General features: G+C 39.6%; 1 protein-coding gene across 11 annotated transcripts in view; it reads left to right on the forward strand.

Moving 5' to 3' along the window:
* BTRC (beta-transducin repeat containing E3 ubiquitin protein ligase) overlaps positions 1 to 16,860 on the forward strand; it is a 184,773-nt gene extending 167,913 nt beyond the window's left edge. For all 11 annotated transcript variants that reach the window (XM_025992389.2, XM_025992399.2, XM_025992411.2 and 8 more), the window contains 4 exons: positions 746 to 856; positions 2,315 to 2,393; positions 10,132 to 10,324; positions 12,225 to 16,860. In XM_025992389.2, the coding sequence (XP_025848174.1) occupies positions 746 to 856; positions 2,315 to 2,393; positions 10,132 to 10,293 (352 nt within the window). In that variant the 3' untranslated portion in view covers positions 10,294 to 10,324; positions 12,225 to 16,860. The remainder of the gene's footprint in view (positions 1 to 745; positions 857 to 2,314; positions 2,394 to 10,131; positions 10,325 to 12,224) is intronic.
* Positions 16,861 to 17,445: the final 585 nt, after the last annotated feature.

Genomic DNA, 17,445 nt, shown 5'->3' on the forward strand with positions numbered 1-17,445 from the left:
CAAGAGTTGTACGTTCTTCTGACTGAACCAGCCAGGTGCCCCCAGTTTTTTTAATTAGCATGTAAGCATTTTTGAGAACTTGCTTTTGTTTCCATTATAGAGAAAAATTGTCCTGGACAATGGGTGAAAAGAGAAAGTGTCATTAGTAACAGAGGTGGACATACTTTGAGGGCAGGATATCACTGACACTATGTATCTCATTCTTTTTTTAAGATTTTATTTATTTATTCATAGAGACACAGAGAGAATAAGAGACAGAGACACAGGCAGAGGGAGAAGCAGGCTCCTCACGGGGAGCCCGATATGGGACTCGACCCCAGGTCTCCAGGGTCACGCCCTGGGCTGAAGGCGGCATTAAACCACTGAGCCACCCAGGCTACCCCATGTATCTCATTCTTACTGGTGATTTCAGGAAGCATTACTTTTCTTTTCTTGGTCATTTCCTTCACAGGCAACTGGGTACATTGAATTCATCCTTTTTATGCCTTGGAGACCCTGGTTACAGACTTATATAAAGCATTGTGCTTTGAAAATATATATTTCATTTTAACTTAAATCATACATTTTTCTGTCTGAGTTATACAGCAGAAAGGAAATAAATTACATTGAAAGCAATACATTTTTGTATGAGTATTGATTGATTTTATTTTTGTGGAATTTTTTGAAGACATATGAAGTGTATTATAGCATGCCAAGCTTAGAAAAGAATACATGAAAATTCACTTGACTCAATTTTCTCTTCCAGATTATGGGACATAGAATGTGGTGCATGTTTACGAGTGTTAGAAGGCCATGAGGAACTGGTGCGTTGTATTCGATTTGATAACAAGAGGATAGTCAGTGGGGCCTATGATGGGTGAGTTTGCTAACAGGGTTTAAAAAACAAAATGTACATCTTGATTCCTCCTACCGGAGGATGTTAAATACAGTATTTCCCTGACTCTAAAAGATTATAGATTTTACAGAAAGGATCTGATACAATATTTCTTGTGTCTCATCTATGTATTCCCCTCTCCTTTGTTTACTTTTCTAAGATATTTTTCCCAGTCATTTAATTGCACTTGTTTCCTGGTGATTTTCATTAACAGTTTAGTTATTTAGTTATGCATTCATCTGTTTTGATTCACCTATAAAGCAAAGAACTAGGAAAACCCAGTATACCAGGATATGTGTGTAAAATAATGACTTATTAATAGAACTGAAATATTGGAGGCAGTATCTTTGGGGCATAATGTGGTAGGCTCTTGAATTTGATGTCTTTGAGTAATTCCTAAAAGCGCAGCTCTCTTGTCTTCACTTCTCTTAACATTTTAGTGACAAGTTCAGTAATCTTTATTTTCTTCGGTCTAATTTCCAGTGGTTTTAAAATCCATTCATGTTGTGAATGGATCCCATGTCCAGCAATGCTAAGCACATAGTAAACTCACATAAAAGTGTATTTACTTATGAAGGCCTCTTTATTATTTCTTCTTGTCAGGATGCCTGACATGAGGGAGTGGAAGGCTATAGTTCACATCTTGGCAGCTTTTTAAATATTAGAAACTACCTTACTACATTACCTTAGTTTAGGAGCTGGCAGTGATTAAGACAACTCATACAGTAGGAACAGACCATTTTCTCTGCTTTGAGTCAGCCATCACTGTTCTACCCGTGGGAGATTGTTCAGGGTGTGAGAACATACTCCAGTTACATGGTATTTTCTGATTGCCCTGATTTTTATCTGTACCCACCTTTCTTGGTTTTTGTCTGTTATTTACCTTGAGGAGACATGACCATATGTTTGGTTCTTGGAAGAGCTAAACTTTTCTTATTTTAATCAAAATATGGGAATTTGTATAAACTCCAGAGTATTTCAGTGGGCTCTAGTCCTCTGGTACAGGTTACCTGGGCCATTCTTAGAATTGACCAGAAAGAAGATACTTCACAATTGTAGGTTTCTAGGTCTAAGTGATCTCTTCTATCAGTCTTTAAGAGTCTAATATATAAGATCTCTTCCTGGCCCCAAAGTATGGTATAACTTTACCATTCACTTAAGCTTGGTTAGAGCTAACCTATTTCTCATTTTTAGGTTAAACCTGTACATTTTTCCCGTTAAGACCAATAACCTCTACCCAAGAATGAATGCAAAAACCAAGTCTCCAAAACAAAAAAAGCTTTTATATATTCTTGTGAGCTGCATTTATCATATAAATTACATTCATCAAAAAATATTACATTTATCATACCTATTTTTTGCCATGACTTTTTGCTATTTTTCCCATGGTCCCTTAATTTTGCTTTTAATTAAGATTTTTGTCCCCTTTTGGATCTTTAGAAAAATTAAAGTGTGGGATCTTGTAGCTGCTTTGGACCCCCGTGCTCCTGCAGGGACTCTCTGTCTACGGACCCTTGTGGTAAGAACCTTGCTGTTTAGAGGAGGTTGGGGAACAGGAAGGGAAAGAAATGAAACATTGATGTGGTATGGAATACAGATCTGGATTTGATAGAAGCTCACGAAACCTACTACTAAGTGGAAAGGCAACTAATACATGACAATAAAATATGTTTTTTTAGCGCCTTTCATCCAAAAGTGCTTTAGAGACTATGTATAGAGAGGAATGTGGCAGCTGTTTAACAGCTGCACAGCAACTCTACACCACAGTTTAGTACAGGAAGTGAATAAGGATTCTGTATCCACCAGAAACAGTAGGGGGTACTTAGGGAGAGAGAACATAATTACTCAAATTGGAACCTGTCCAGAAGCTGAGGACCTACACACCTGTGCCTGCAAAAAGTGTCATGGGAGTCTGTGTGAACCCCCAGTCAGCCCCCTGGCTCTGCAGCCTATTCAAGGCATGCTGCCTCCAGCAACATGAATCCCATCTCTTTTATTCCTTGCCATAAACATCTTGACATTTGAGGAAAGAAGTGACTCAAAAGGAGGAAAGTCACCTTTGAAAGCGCTAAATTCTTTATCACGGTGTTCACCAAAGGCCCGGATGAGAAAATGGCCTAAGGTTAAAAGCTACTGCCATTGGAAAAAGAAAATTAGGTGGGGCACCAGGGAGCACAACTCAGAGTAAAGATGAGAGCTAGCATTTGAAGCCCGGTGTTCTGAATCCTAACTCTCAACATTTGGCAGCCTCTGCTCTGGAGGAGAGAGAGATGTTTCTTTGTCTTCCTGGTTGGATTTAAAGCTCATTGTTGCAGCATCAGACCTACTTTACCTGCATGTTTCAGACATGTTTTTTAAAATGTATACTTTCATTCATTTAAAATTAATCTAAGTCTAAATGAGGTGTAATTTACATACAGCCAAATTTACCCTTTTTCAGTGTGTTTTTCTGAATTTTGCAGTGTGTAAACACCTTGATCGAGATCTAGAACATTTCTAACACCCCAAAAATTATACCCCTTCATAGCAACTCCCCTCTCCCACACCCCTAGCCACTATTCTGATTTTTGCCATTTTATGAATGTCCTATAAAGTAAGTCATACAGTATGTAGCTTTTTGCATTTGGCTTTATTCACTTCATTTGAGAGTCATTGATGTTGTTGCATGTGTTCGTGCTTAGTTCTTTTGTATTGCTGAGTAGTATTCCACTGTGTGAATGAACCAGTTTGTTTATGCACTTACCAGTTGAAGGACATTTGGAATACTTCCAGTTTAGGGTGATGCTGAAAACATTCCCATACAGGTTTTTGTGTATACATACTGTTTTCATTCCTCTTAGGTAAATACCTAGGAGTGCAGTTTCTGGATCCCATCATAAAAGTGTGTGTGTGTTCAAATTTTTTTTTTTAATTTTTATTTTTTTGTGTGTGTTCAAATTTAAAAGAAACTACCAAGTTGTTTCCCAAAGTGGCATTTTGGGAGTTCACAAATGCAAATCATTTTGTATTTCCACCGATGTAATGTTTGAGAGTCCCATTTTCCATTTTTCTACATCCTTGACAGCACTTGGTATTGTCAGTTTTTTAAGAATTATAGCCATTTGACTGAGTGTGTAGTGGTTGTAGTTTTAATTTGCATTTCTTGGAAATTTTATGGTGTAGAACATCTTTCTATTTGCTTATCTTTTATGAAGTGTCTGTTCAAATCTTGTCCTCATTTATTTATTGAGTTGTCTTAAGTTTTTAAAAACTGACTTATTAAAAAAATAAAAATAAAAATAAAAACTGACTTATTGGTATGTAATCAAGATATTTAAAATGTACAACTCAATAAATTTTGATGTGTATACACACCAGTGAAACCATCTACTTCAAGATATGAACATATCTTCATATGTTCATATGCCTCCTCTGTAATCTCTCCTTCCCATCCCACACCACTTCCTGTTACTACAATCCCCAGGCAAACACTGATCTATTTTTTGTGAATATTGATTAGGTTGCATTTTCTAGGTTTGCTTGTTTGTTTGTTTTTAAGATTTTATTTATTCATTCATGAAAGACAGAGAGAGAGAGGCAGAGACTTGGGAGCAGAGGGAGAAGCAGGCTCCATGCAGGGAGCCCAGTGTGGAATTCCCATCCTGGGATTCCAGGATCATGCCCTGAGCCGAAGACAGACACTTAACTCCTGAGCCAGCCAGGAGTCCCAGCATTTTCTAGGTTTTATAAATGAAATCATACAGTACAGTATTTACTCTTTTTTGTCTATCTCTTTTTGCTAAGCATAGTTATTTTGAGGTTCACCCTTGTTGTTGATTTATATCAATAGTTCACTTCTTTTTAAAATTGGCTGAGTAGGTACTCCACTATATGGTTTTACCATAATTTATTTATCCTTTTGCTGGTTGATGAAAATTTAGGTTGTGTCCATTTTGGGGCAGTTATAAATAAAATTTCTGTAAACATTTATATACAATGAAATGCTTCAGTTTCTCTGGGGTAATTCATAGGAGCAGAATAGTTAAGTCGTATGTTAAGTGTATGTTTCATATTTTTAGAAATTGCCAGACTCTTTTTTTAAAAAAATATTTCATTTATTTACTTATGAGAGACACAGAAAGAGAGGCAGAGACATAGGCAGAGGGAGAAGCAGGCTTCTCGCAAGGAGCCTGATGTGGGACTGGATCTTGGACTCCGGAATCATGCCCTGAGCTGAAGGCAGACACTCAACCACTCGCTGAACCACCCAGGTGTCCCCCAAACTGTTTTCCAAAGCAGTTGTATCATGTGACAGTGCATTAGAGTACCAGTTACTCCACATCCTCACTAATACTTAGTACAGTCTTTTTTTTGAGTCATTCTAATAAACACAGGTTAACCCACCTGCGCTGGTGTGCACACCCACCACCTGGTGTGCGTGCCCGCCACCTGTTTACATGCTGCCTGGTGTGCGCGCCCGTCATGGTATTTCATTGTGATTTTAATTTGCATATACCTAATGTTAATAATGTTATCTTCTTATGCATTTATTTGCTGTCTGTATATCTACTTTGGTAAAGTATCTGAATCTTTTGCCAATTTTTTTAATTAACTGGGTTTCTCATTGAGTTTTGAGATTTCTTTTAACATATTCAGGATACAAGTCCTTTATGAGATAGGTGATTCACAAATCTGTTCTCCCAGTCTATGTTTTGTTTTTCATTCTCTTAAAAGTACCTTTTGGAAGTTTTTAATTTTTGTTAAGTCCAATGTATCAACTTTTTCTATTATGGATTGTGTAATTTGCAATTATATCTAAAAAAATCTTTCCCTAATCCCAAATCGCAAAGATCTTCCCATTTGTTTTCTTCTAGAATTTTTATAGTTTTAGGCTTTACATTTTGTTTTAAGATTTTATTTATTCGAGAGAGAGAGAGAGAGAGAGAGAGAGAGAGAGAGATGCAGAGACATAGGCAGAGGGAGAAGCAGGCGTAGGCTCTCCGCAGGAGCCCAACATGGGACCCAATCCCGGACCCTGGGATCATGCCCTGAGTCAAAGGCAAACGCTCAACCACTGAGCCATCCAGGCATCCCATAGGCTTTACATTTTGAGTTCATTTTTGTAGATCATACAGGTATGGATCAAAGTTCATATGGATATCTAGTTGTTCCAGCACTATTTATTCAAAAGACTCTCCTTTACGTGAGTCTACTTATGGACCTATTCAGTTCCATTGATCTTTTTGTCTTTCATGGTGCCAGTATCATACTCTCTTGGTTACTGCAGCTTTTTATTAACTTTTGAAGGATTAGTCTTTCAACTTCATTCCTTTTCAAAGTTTGAAAAGGTCCTTTGAATTTTCACGTGAATTTTAGAATCTGTTTGCCAGTTGCAACAACAACAAAAATGAGATTTTCACTGGGATTGTGATGAATCTTGATCAGTTTGGAGAGAATTAAGTTCTTAACACTTTTTTCTGGTCCATGAAACAGTTATCTCTCTCCATTTGTTCAGGTCTTTAAATTTTTCAACAGTGTTTTATAGCCTTCACTGTAAAGGTCTGACACATCTTTTGTCATATTTATCCCCAAGTATTTCTTATTTTTAATGCTATTGTAAATGATACTTTAATTTTTTGGTATTTAAAATTTTTAATTTCTGAGTTGTACATTACAAGCATATAGAAATACACTTTTTTGCAATATGTATACCTTTGACTTCTTTTGTCCTCTTGTACTGACCAAGACCTTCAATACAATGTTCAAAAGAATTGGTAAGAGTGGATGTCCTTATCTTGGCGAAACGACAGTTGGTCTTTCACCATTTTGTTTACACATATATACGTAGATCTGTGTTGGCTGTAGGTTTTTTGTAGATAACCCATTATCAGGGGATTAGCGAGTTTCTTTGAGTTCCTAGATTGCTAGGAGTTTTTACTAGGAATGGATTTTGTTTTATTAGGAATAGATTTTGCTAACCCCTTTTATGTGTATCCAAATGTTAAACCCAATTTTGCATCGCTATAGATCCCATAAACAAAAAAAGGTTAGTAATCAAGGAATACTATGAACAACTCTATGCCCCCAAATTTAATTTAGATGAAGTGGATCAATTCCTTGAAAGATACAATCTTCTACAACTGACATAAGAAGAAATAGACAATCTGAATGGGCCTATACCTATTAAAGAAATTGAATCAATAATTAATAATCTTACAAAACAAAGCATCAGGCCCAAATGAGTTCACTAGTGAATTCTACCAAATGTTTAAGGAAATTAAGAAATTATACCAGTTCTTCACAGTCTTTTACAGAAGATAAAAGTGAATACTTCCTAACTCATCCTATGAGGCTAGCATTACCCTCATACCAAAAGCAAAAAAAAGAAAGAAAAGTACAGATCAGTATGTCTCATCTGTGAGCTCATTTACTTCTTGTAAAGAATGTAAAATGGTGCATCCTGTACAGAAAGCAGTATGGGGGGACGCCTGGGTGGTTCAGCGGTTGAGTGCCTGTCTTTGACTCAGGATATGATCCTGCGGTCCTCGGATTGAGTCCCACATCCCTGCTTCTCCCTCTGCCTATGTCTCTGCCTCTGTATCTCTCATGAATAAATAAAATATTTTTTTAAAAAGAAAGCAGTATGGGTTTCTGAAACTATTAAAGATAGAATTACCATATGATCCAGCACCCTCACTTCTGAGTGAAAGAATTGAAAGCAGGATCTCAAGGTGGTATGCATACTCATCTTCATATCAATATTATTCACAGTAGCCAAGAGGTGGAAGCAACCCAAGTGTTCATCAGCAGATGAATGCATGAACAAAATGTGGTATATTTGTACAATAGAATATGATTCAGCCTTGAAAAGAAAGGAAGTACTGTCACATGCTACAACATGAATAAAACTTGAGGACATTAAGTGTGAAACAAGCCAGTCACAAAAGACAAATACTGTATTCTTCCACTTACATGAAGTATCTACAGTAGTCAAACCCAGAAAGTAGAATGATGGTTCCCAGAGGTTGAGGGGGAGGGAAATAGAGAATTGTTGTTTAATGGATATAGAATCTCAGTTTTGCAAGATGAACAAGTTCTGGAGATTGATTGTACAACAGTATAAATGTACCTAGCAACACTGAACTGTACACTTAACAATGGGTAAGATAGTAAATTTTATGTGGTTTTTACCATAATTCAAAATAAAGTATTAAAAAAGATAAGGTAATAGGCAAACACAATTGTATGACTAAGGTGAGTTTATTAGGCAGGATTTTTTTGGTAATATTTTAAACACTTTCCTTAAAATCTAAGTGTAGTCTTGTCACTTTCCCTATATTTAGTTATTTCACAATAAAGAAAATTTCTAAACTCATTTAAAAGACAGCAGTATGCTGATAAAATGAAGTAACTCTTTAAAAAAAATTCTTGGAGTGCCTGGGTGGCTTAGTTGGTTAAGCATTTGTGTTCAGCTCAGTTCATGATCTCAGGGTCCTGGGATCCAGCCCCACATGGGCTGGCTGCTCAGTGGAGAGCCTGCTTCTTCCTCTCCTCCCTGCCTGTGCATGTGTTCTCTCTCCCTCTCTCAAATAAATAAAATCTTTTAAAAATAAAATAAATCCTCATCAAAGTATTAGCAAACTAAATCCAACAACACAAAAATACACATATACACCATGACCAAGTGGTATTTATTCCAGGTATACAGAACTGGTTTAATATTCAAAAAAAAATCAACTATTTAATTCACATCAGAAAGCTAAAGAAGAAAAATCACATTGTTATATAAGTACATGCAGAAAAAGCATTTGGCAAAATCCATTATCCATTCATGATAAAAACTCTCAACAAGTAGGAATAGAGGGGAACTTCCTCAATTTCATAAAGAAAACTGCAAATTGAAACTCCAATAACATACCACCATGTCTAAAATTCTAATAGATTGACAGCATGAGTTTTTTGGTGAAGATGTGGAGCAACTTGAACTCTGATATATTGCTGGTGGGAGTATAAATTGGCACAGCTTTTATAAAACTGAAAAAGTTGGGATCCCTGGGTGGCGCAGCGGTTTGGCGCCTGCCTTTGGCCCAGGGCACGATCCTGGAGACCCGGGATCGAATCCCACGTCGGGCTCCCGGTGCATGGAGCCTGCTTCTCCCTCGGCCTGTGTCTCTTGCCTCTCTCTCTCTCTCTCTCTTTCTATGACTATCATGAATAAATAAATAAAATCTTAAAAATAAATAAAATAAAAAAAATAAATAAAACTGAAAAAGTAAATAAAACTGTTTCTCTATACATGCTGAAGCTAAATATATACCTACTTCATAGCCCTGCAGTTCTAGGTGAAATGAGAGCATATATCCTTCAAAAAACATGGGCATAAATGTTCAGAGCAGCTTTATTAAATAGCCAAAACTACAGTCAGCCTTTATGTCTGCCACAGGAGAAAAGATAAAATGCAGTGTGTTCATATAAGGGCATGGCAACCAGTAATTTTTAAAAAGACCATTAAATGCAGTAACAAAAAGGCACCTTGCATTGTTAAGAAAAACCAGGCACCAGAGAATACATGCTATATGAGTGTATTTATATGAAATTCAGGAACAGAAATCAATGAATTCACGATGAAAGCATTGGGATGAAGGTAGTAGTGAGAAGGAAGGAGCATGAGAGCACTTTCCAGAGTGCTGGAAATATTCTACATCTTGATCAAGGTGGTAGTTACTGCCAGTGTGTGCTAGAGCAGGCTTGTACCTGCTTATGAAAGACACTTGTCAGGCTTTCAGGAATTTTACCTCACACAGGTAGTTTGAAATTAGGCACTGTAGGAATTTTTACAGCATAAAAATAGGTGAATACTTTTACAAATTGGGGATAATTAGTTGATATACATTTACCAGCACACCTCGTATTACTGCTCATCAATTCTTGGCTTCTGATTGTAGAAGAATCCAACAGATAGGGAAAGACCAGGAAGGCACTGAGGAATGTTCTCATTCAGCCTAAACCAAGGAGAGTTAGCAGTGAGAAGTTAGCATACTCTTTGGCATGGCTCAGGTCCAGTGAATATAACTTTGTACAAAATCAGCTACCCAATATTTGACTTTTTCCATTCTGCCTTTACTCCAAATTGCTTTTTCTCTGTTCTTGAAACAGCTAAATATTAGAGAAAATTATCATCATACCATAGTCTTTCTATAGACTTCTTTTGATATGTTGCTGAATTTGGGTCCTTTTGATTTTGAGTAGTTCAAAAGTTTTTGTTTCTGCTGCTTTAGGAGCATTCTGGAAGAGTTTTCCGACTCCAGTTTGATGAATTCCAGATTGTCAGTAGTTCACATGATGACACAATCCTCATCTGGGACTTCCTAAACGATCCAGCTGCCCAAGCTGAACCCCCTCGCTCCCCTTCTCGAACATACACCTATATCTCCAGATAAATAATCATACAGTGACCTCATACTTGCCCAGGTACGAAAAAAAGAATTGTATACATAGCACTGTGAGTGGGAGATGGAATATTGGCTGTTGCTAGCCCTCCAGTTCCTATAAAGCAGGTGAAGCCAACATGAGACAGGGTTGGGGCTGCACACTGGACAGTGTCTTTCATCAAGGTAGCTAGTTCTAGATGATTTTTGATCTAGATCTAAATGATCTTTGTGTAGTAGAAAGAATAATTTCTGCCCCAGTTACCTAATAGGATTGTTAAAATGATATTTAAAGTAGCTTCAAAACTAAGAGTAATGACCCATAAGCCTGTGACTTTGTAGTTCCTAGATCAAACCAGTTTCTGTAATAGACACCCTTTAAACCAAGTAAACAATGTGTGAGTAGACAATTTTCTTGGTGACATCTCTTGGCTGACTTCTTCTAACTCTGCCTTGTCAGTGTCATTTGATTACAAAATGTGGCTTTTTTATCCCTCATCCCCACCCCCCACCCCTTCCAAAAAATAAAAGAAACTGTCTTTTGACCTTGAAAGTAGCTCTGGGGTTGATAAAACTCCGTGTATTCTCCCACTCAAGTCTCCAACCTCCCTCTGAGGCAGGAGAACAGTCTACATCTCATCTTTATCTATGTGATGGTATATTCAGATAACACCCAGTGTCAACCAGTTTAAATCCACTAATTAGGACATCACTGGGTTGGGAAAACTGCACTACTAGGGAATGTTGCTGTCATTATGATTGCTTATTTCCCACACTTACCTTAGTTCTATGGCAGAAGACAGATTTAGTTCACTTTTCTGCACATCTTTTGTAGTGGTTCTAAGTGTGGTGGTCCAGGCCCTGCTGGGCTCACTTTAGTGCTTACAGTTCTCACAGAGGACACACTGCTTCCTATCCCTCAGCCAGGTCACACAGGCAGGCTCAGGTGAAAATCCAGATGTGTGCCCCTGTGCAAGCAACTTCCAGAGCCTTAGATTCCTTATTGGTAAGATGGGTTACAGTCCCTACCTCACCAAGTTGTGGTAAGGACTGCTTTGAAATGTTCTATGTAAAATTCTTAGTGCTTAGCACAGTACCTAGCTCAGAACAAGCCCTCCGTAAAAAGTGGTCATTGTTAGTAATACTGTAATCGTCATGTACCTATCCCCTTTATGCCAAAATTTTCTCTTCATTAGATAGATTACTCTGGCATTTTGCCATTTTTAATATTCTTCCTGACTCTTTGATTGTTTATGTCTCCTTTCTCCTCTCACCCCTAAGAGTGTGTCTCGGGCTTTTCTTCCTTATCAAAGCTTCCTGCTTTGGCTGCTTTTTCTCTTCCCGAGGCTTCAGCTCTCATCTCAGTGTAGATGACTCTCAAATTTATATCTCAAATCCCAACTTCTGTCTTAATCTCCAGGCCACATTACCAGCCACCATCTATACATCTGTTCTTGAAGGTACCAGGAGTGTGTCTAGTGCACATTTTTAACAATCAGACTTTCTCCACATCTGCTGTGCCAGGACCCTCCAGCCAAGTGGCCAGACAGCTTTACCCAGCTGCCCCACTTCTGCTGATGGCACAGCTGTGCTTCTGGCCATTCAGGGCCAGAACCTCAGAGCTGGCCTTGCCTACTCCATCATTACAGGGAGCAGGTGAGATCTTGATATACCCACCAGAGTCACTCTTAATCTCAAGATGTCAGAGTAACTACTCTGCATGAGTGCTGCAGCCTGAGCATGTCAGTGAGCCCCACCATGACCCCAGGCAGGCTGTGTAGTCTTTGACAGAAGCTCCTGCTTTGAACATGGGCAGAGAGCAGGTGTTGGAAGGACCTCTGAGCCTTTCTCCCAATTGACAGCTAAGTTACCATTCTTCTCCTCTTAGAGCAAGTGAGGAATGTAGGGAAAGGGACTAATGACTGTGCTCTGTTTTCACACAGGACTCATTAAAGTTGCGGTATTTAACATATCTGCCAATACCAGGATGAGCAACAACAGTAACAATCAAACTACTACCCACTTCCCCGGACTAGCCGAGGAATGGGGCTTTGAGACTCCTGTTGGGACACAGTTGGTCTGCAGTCGACCCAGGATGGTCTACTCAGCACAGCTGACTGCTTCCGTGCTGCTATCAGAAGATGTCTTTTATCTTTTGTGAATGATTGGAACTTTTAAACCTCACCTCACCTCCTCTCCTTTCCTCTCTGCACCTGTTTTTCCTTATTTGGTTCCAGACAAAGATGACTTATAAATATATTTAGTGTTTTGCCAGAATCTCTCTTGCTTTGCTGTTAAGCAGAAGAACTAGTTTCCATATATAGCCTTCTGGGAGACCAACTTCTATGGTACAGGGGGTACAACTTCAAGCCAGACAGCACCTAGGAATGCCCAGCACCCGGCAGTATCAGCCCAGCCCCACTGTGCTTAGGAGGAGCTGTCCGTCTATATGGCCTTTGAGGAGAGAGAGAAAGAAAACAAAAATACACACTGGAAGATCTGGGCCTCTTTCCTTAAATCTCTTTCTGTTTCTGTCCCTCTTCCCTTATCCCCCACTCTCCTTCAACCTGTTTCTCTGCTGCACCTGAGAAGAAAGAGTATGAAGAGAGGTTCTCAGTTAACATGAGGCAAATCAGTGAGAAAATGCCACACTTGGAAGAGATAAATGCTGTTCAGTCGAAATTTCAAAGGCAGGCTTTTGCTGCAGGTGACCTTGTGTGGCAGCAGTGGGTTCTTAGAAGGTACTCCCATCATATTTACAACTCTTCTCTCTCTCTTCTAACACCACCCCCCTCCAAAAATGGTGGGGGCAAGGGCAGAAATTGCCTGGGCTCCATCAATGGCCGCATCTTTTCTGGACTCAGCAGTCTCCTCGATTCCATGTAGAGTTTAGAAAAGAGTTGCTGATTGCATTTCCTCTCATTAACAATTAGATGTGTAATAAAAAGCATTGTACTTCATCTTAAATCACTGGTAAGGTTCAGCTGAAAGGTTTGAAATGGCCAGAGCCAGCTTCTGGGTGCATTCTGCATAATGGTTCACACCTCTGATTTGCTCATCGGGGTCTGTGAGCACCCAGCACCTGTGTCTTTGCCAAGACCACGATCAGAGTAGCTAAAGAGGTAGTCAGGGGTAAAAGTGGATTTCTTTCTCATTTAGAATAATAAATATATCATCTCTCAGAAAGCAAGCTAATCATCTCAACCTTATACTGCAGAACCTTCCTCCTGCTTTTCCCAAACATGGTATTTTACAAAAGGGCAAATCTGCCAGAAAGAGGATCAGGGTGAAGTTTGGCACACAGGGTTTGCTAAATGGGGCAGAAACTGCCTTCTCCTTCCTTTTGTTCCTTCCCCGGCCTTATTTAACTCTCCACTTTCCCCAGTCAATAAAATTTCTCTGGAAGTTGGTAAACAACTTAAACAAATGGACCTCAGCAAGGGCCAGGCCACCCTGACCGCTTAAAAGGCAGCTGTATGAGTGTCGGGCAGGGCACATATGCCACCCCAACTTGGGAACACAGTTCTTACTACCAGCATGTGCCCAGCTTGTTTCCCAGGGCAGCACGGAGCTGCATCAGCCCTCTCGTGTAGCATGGGCACACCCATCACCGGCCACACTGCAGTCTCTACTTTCTCTTGGAAGCTGAGCAGTCAATCAGGTCTGTTTCTGTTCCCAAACAAAGCAGTTGAGTAAAAGAAAGCCTCTTTTTAACCAGCTGCTGTAAAAGCATCAGAATGGGAGCCAGTTGCAGGTGACCTCTAACCCAGACTACCTTTAGTTCAGCAAGGGGGAGAGGAAGAGAAAGCCATCTTCCCCCTTCCCTTCTGATTTAACTGAATGTTGTTGTTATGTATTGAGAGGCAAGTTATGCACATGCATTTTTCCTTTCCAGCTTCATGAGTGCTTTTAAGCTTTTCATTCCAGGTTATATTCAGGAAATATTTCCCAGGATAATAAGGCATTGCCTGGGAAGTATCTTCTCTTCCCAACTACCCAAATGCTACAGAGAAATGTTTCTATGTAGCCATCATCAGAGTTCCTTGTCTATTGTGTTGGCTACTTTTGGCTTTTTGATTGGTTACAGATTTTGCTACAGGTGAGGCAGAGGGCCATCAGCCGGGAGTAAAACTCATCAGCCCTGAGTAAGATCAGGCATTAAAGAGGCATGGATTTCAAGCTGTTTGAAAATATTGTCCAATAGCCATAACTTTACTAGCCCTTCTCTTATATGCTGCTATTTAAAAGTGGGAGCTGTTGAATATTCATTGGTGCCCGGGGTTTTGCTCTCCCATTTAGGTTCAGTTGAAGGTAGATAATTTCTAAGATTGTTTTGAAGCTTGTCCAGTACGATCACAAATGAGATCGAGGGTGGAGCCGTTAGCTCCAACAAGCATGTTCTCCCCAAATTGTCCTTTGCTGCTGATGGAAATGGGAATGAAGTTAAGTGGTCTGAAAAACTGAGTCAGTCACATTTCTCAGCTCTGGGGGTCATTTACCAGTTCATTGTAGAAGAAATAATCAGGTAAGTAGAAGTTCATTTCCAGAGAAGGTAAACCCCACTTACCATCTCTGCATGATTTCGGTGGGAATTGATTATCACTAATCCCCAACTGGGCTAGAATAAATGTAAAGTTTGACCTTTTTAAAAAGAAAAGAGAAACAAAGAAAGTCTCAATACAACTGAAAGGAATGGTAGAAAAGGAGCTGAAGGAGTCTCTTGGCTCTGAAATGGCATGTCTCCATTGTAGATTAGTCACTTCTCACTAAAATTCCAGTGTGGGCCTGAAAACGGTGTTTCTTAAAGATGGGAGGAAACCCCTTCAAAGGTGGGCACACAAGGAGCATGTGCATGCATCTGCACCCAGGAGCTCTCCAGTCACACTGGGGCTGTTTGGACAAAACCAGCATGCCTTGCTGCACGTATATGTATTTTCACTGCTGAGAACACCCTTTTCCTTTCTTATGTGCAGTTGGAAAGTGGACATGAATTGTGAATGGAGGCCTTTTACACTTGTCCCTTGGCAAAATTTTTTCTGGAGACTCTTCACCAGAAATTTCAGAGACAGGACTCTCTGGAACTCTATTGTCAAGTAATAAAGTCTGGCCCTCATAACTTGTTTCTGAACTGGAAAAAAACCCTTAGGCCCCTAAATCATTCTGTTTTCTGCTTAAGAAAAATCTTTTTTATTTTTCTTTTGTAAAGTCATAAGCTGAAGAGAAGAAAATATGCACTCTTCTCCTCTGCCATCTCCTGGTACCCATTGGTCAGAACAGCTGTGGTTGGTCTACTCCTTGCTTAGCACTTGACTGTATGTGGAAACCAAGGACTTGGGATGGAGGGTGGTTCTATATATTGAAAATAGAGTGGTTTTTTTCTTTCCTAGAAGTAGATTAGATACCTTGGTATTGTTGACCTTCTTGGCATCTTCCATTTTAGGTGTAACATCTTCCTGTCTGAAGTGCTAGCAGTCCAACCCAGAATAGTGCAGGCATGAGAGCCTAGGCTGCAAGCTTAATTTGGGAGGAATCCAAAGGTACTTCTTAGTGGAAAAAGGGATGCTTAGATACCCACCACCTGTGACCATCACACTTTTTGATGATCAGGTTTACCATATGACTTTAATCCACATTTCTGATCTCCTTCCCTATTTGGATGAGCTGAACAGACTTCCCAAGAGCTGGAAAACATGAAAAGGTGCCCTTGCTTCTTGCCTTCCTCTTTTCCCTCCTAGAATAACTCTCACTTACAATCAGCACACCTAAAGCCTGCAGGCTGACTTCATCTCTCTGGGCTTCATTTACACAGCTAATCACGTACAGACCAGAGCTGCTTACTTAACATTGGCACAACATAATCAGTGTCAGAAAGATAGCCATCTCTTAGGGTAATAAAGCTGAGTTTTGCTTCTGCTGGTTCTGTCTGTAGTTCATTTGTGACTTAAGGATACTTGGAACTGAGGAGAGAAACCAAAAGAGCACAATTATGGCTGCCTGATTTCTAGTGGAACTTAATGCATTGATATGCAGAAATCTCTTCTGTTAGAAATTGAGTGCAAAATTGATCTACAATTTCCTGAAGTCAGATGACCTCTAAAACATGCTCTCCAGCCCACCCAGCTCCTGGTTGGCTGTGTGTATATTTAAGGATCAGGGTGGTAAATGGCATTATAAAGTGTCCCTTCCTCTCTTATCCGTTTCTCTTCTGGGACACTGAAGGAAAAGACCAACAAGGAGGGTTAGACCTTTGGGTACCAAGGAAACTAACACCTTCCCAAATCAGTGATCACCCAAGCCCATCCAGACTGTTGTAAGGGATGTTCGCTGGACTTCAGCTGTGGGGCAGGCCTGGCAACGAGTGTGAGCTTCCCTGAGAGCTTTCAGTTGGTTTGGCTCAGCCCTCTGTTCTCTAGACTCTTAAGTACTGACTGCTTTGACTTTTGTGGTTATGTTATCGTGATGTGTAGTCAAGGTACAAATATGTTCACAACCTAGGATCATGGTAAAATAGTGTGTTCTGAATTTTTTTTAACTGTTCCAAAAAAAGTAACTTAAATTACAAATATAAGATTAAAGTGAGTTTTCTAAGTGTCTTGTCTCTTTGCCCCAACATCAAGATGACAATGAGTTTCGATATATAAATTGAACAGAGTACACAGATACCTTTTAAGATAATCTGACATGGGAAAACATTTAGAGAAGTCAGGGCCAAATGGTGTGAAAAAAATACGGGACCCCTGGCAGACAAGTAATAGTCCATGATGAATTAAATTGAAGCCAAAGTGATGTCTAATTTAGGAACTGGTCACTATAGCCTCAGCCTGCCACAACCCAACCAGGGCCCAGAACTTAGATTTTCCTCTGCTTCCTCAGGGACTGAGGAGATGGGTTACCCCTGCATCCCATTTGATCAGTTTCTGGAAAGATGAGTTCACATTCAGGAGCAAACTCCAACAAGCTACAAAAAATGAAGGGACTGGGGCTCCTGGCTGGCACAGTAGGTAGAGCATGTGACTCTTGATCTTGGGGTTTTAAGTTGGAGCCTCATGTTGGGTGTAGAGATTAGTTAAAAATAAAATCTTTAAAAGAAATTTTTTTTTTTTAATGAAGGGAGGAGCATTGACCATCTGAGGGAGAACACTGCTACTCCAGGTGACCCACCCC

This window comes from Vulpes vulpes, chromosome 15 (assembly GCF_048418805.1).
Source record: "Vulpes vulpes isolate BD-2025 chromosome 15, VulVul3, whole genome shotgun sequence".
Taxonomy (NCBI): Eukaryota; Metazoa; Chordata; class Mammalia; order Carnivora; family Canidae; genus Vulpes; species Vulpes vulpes.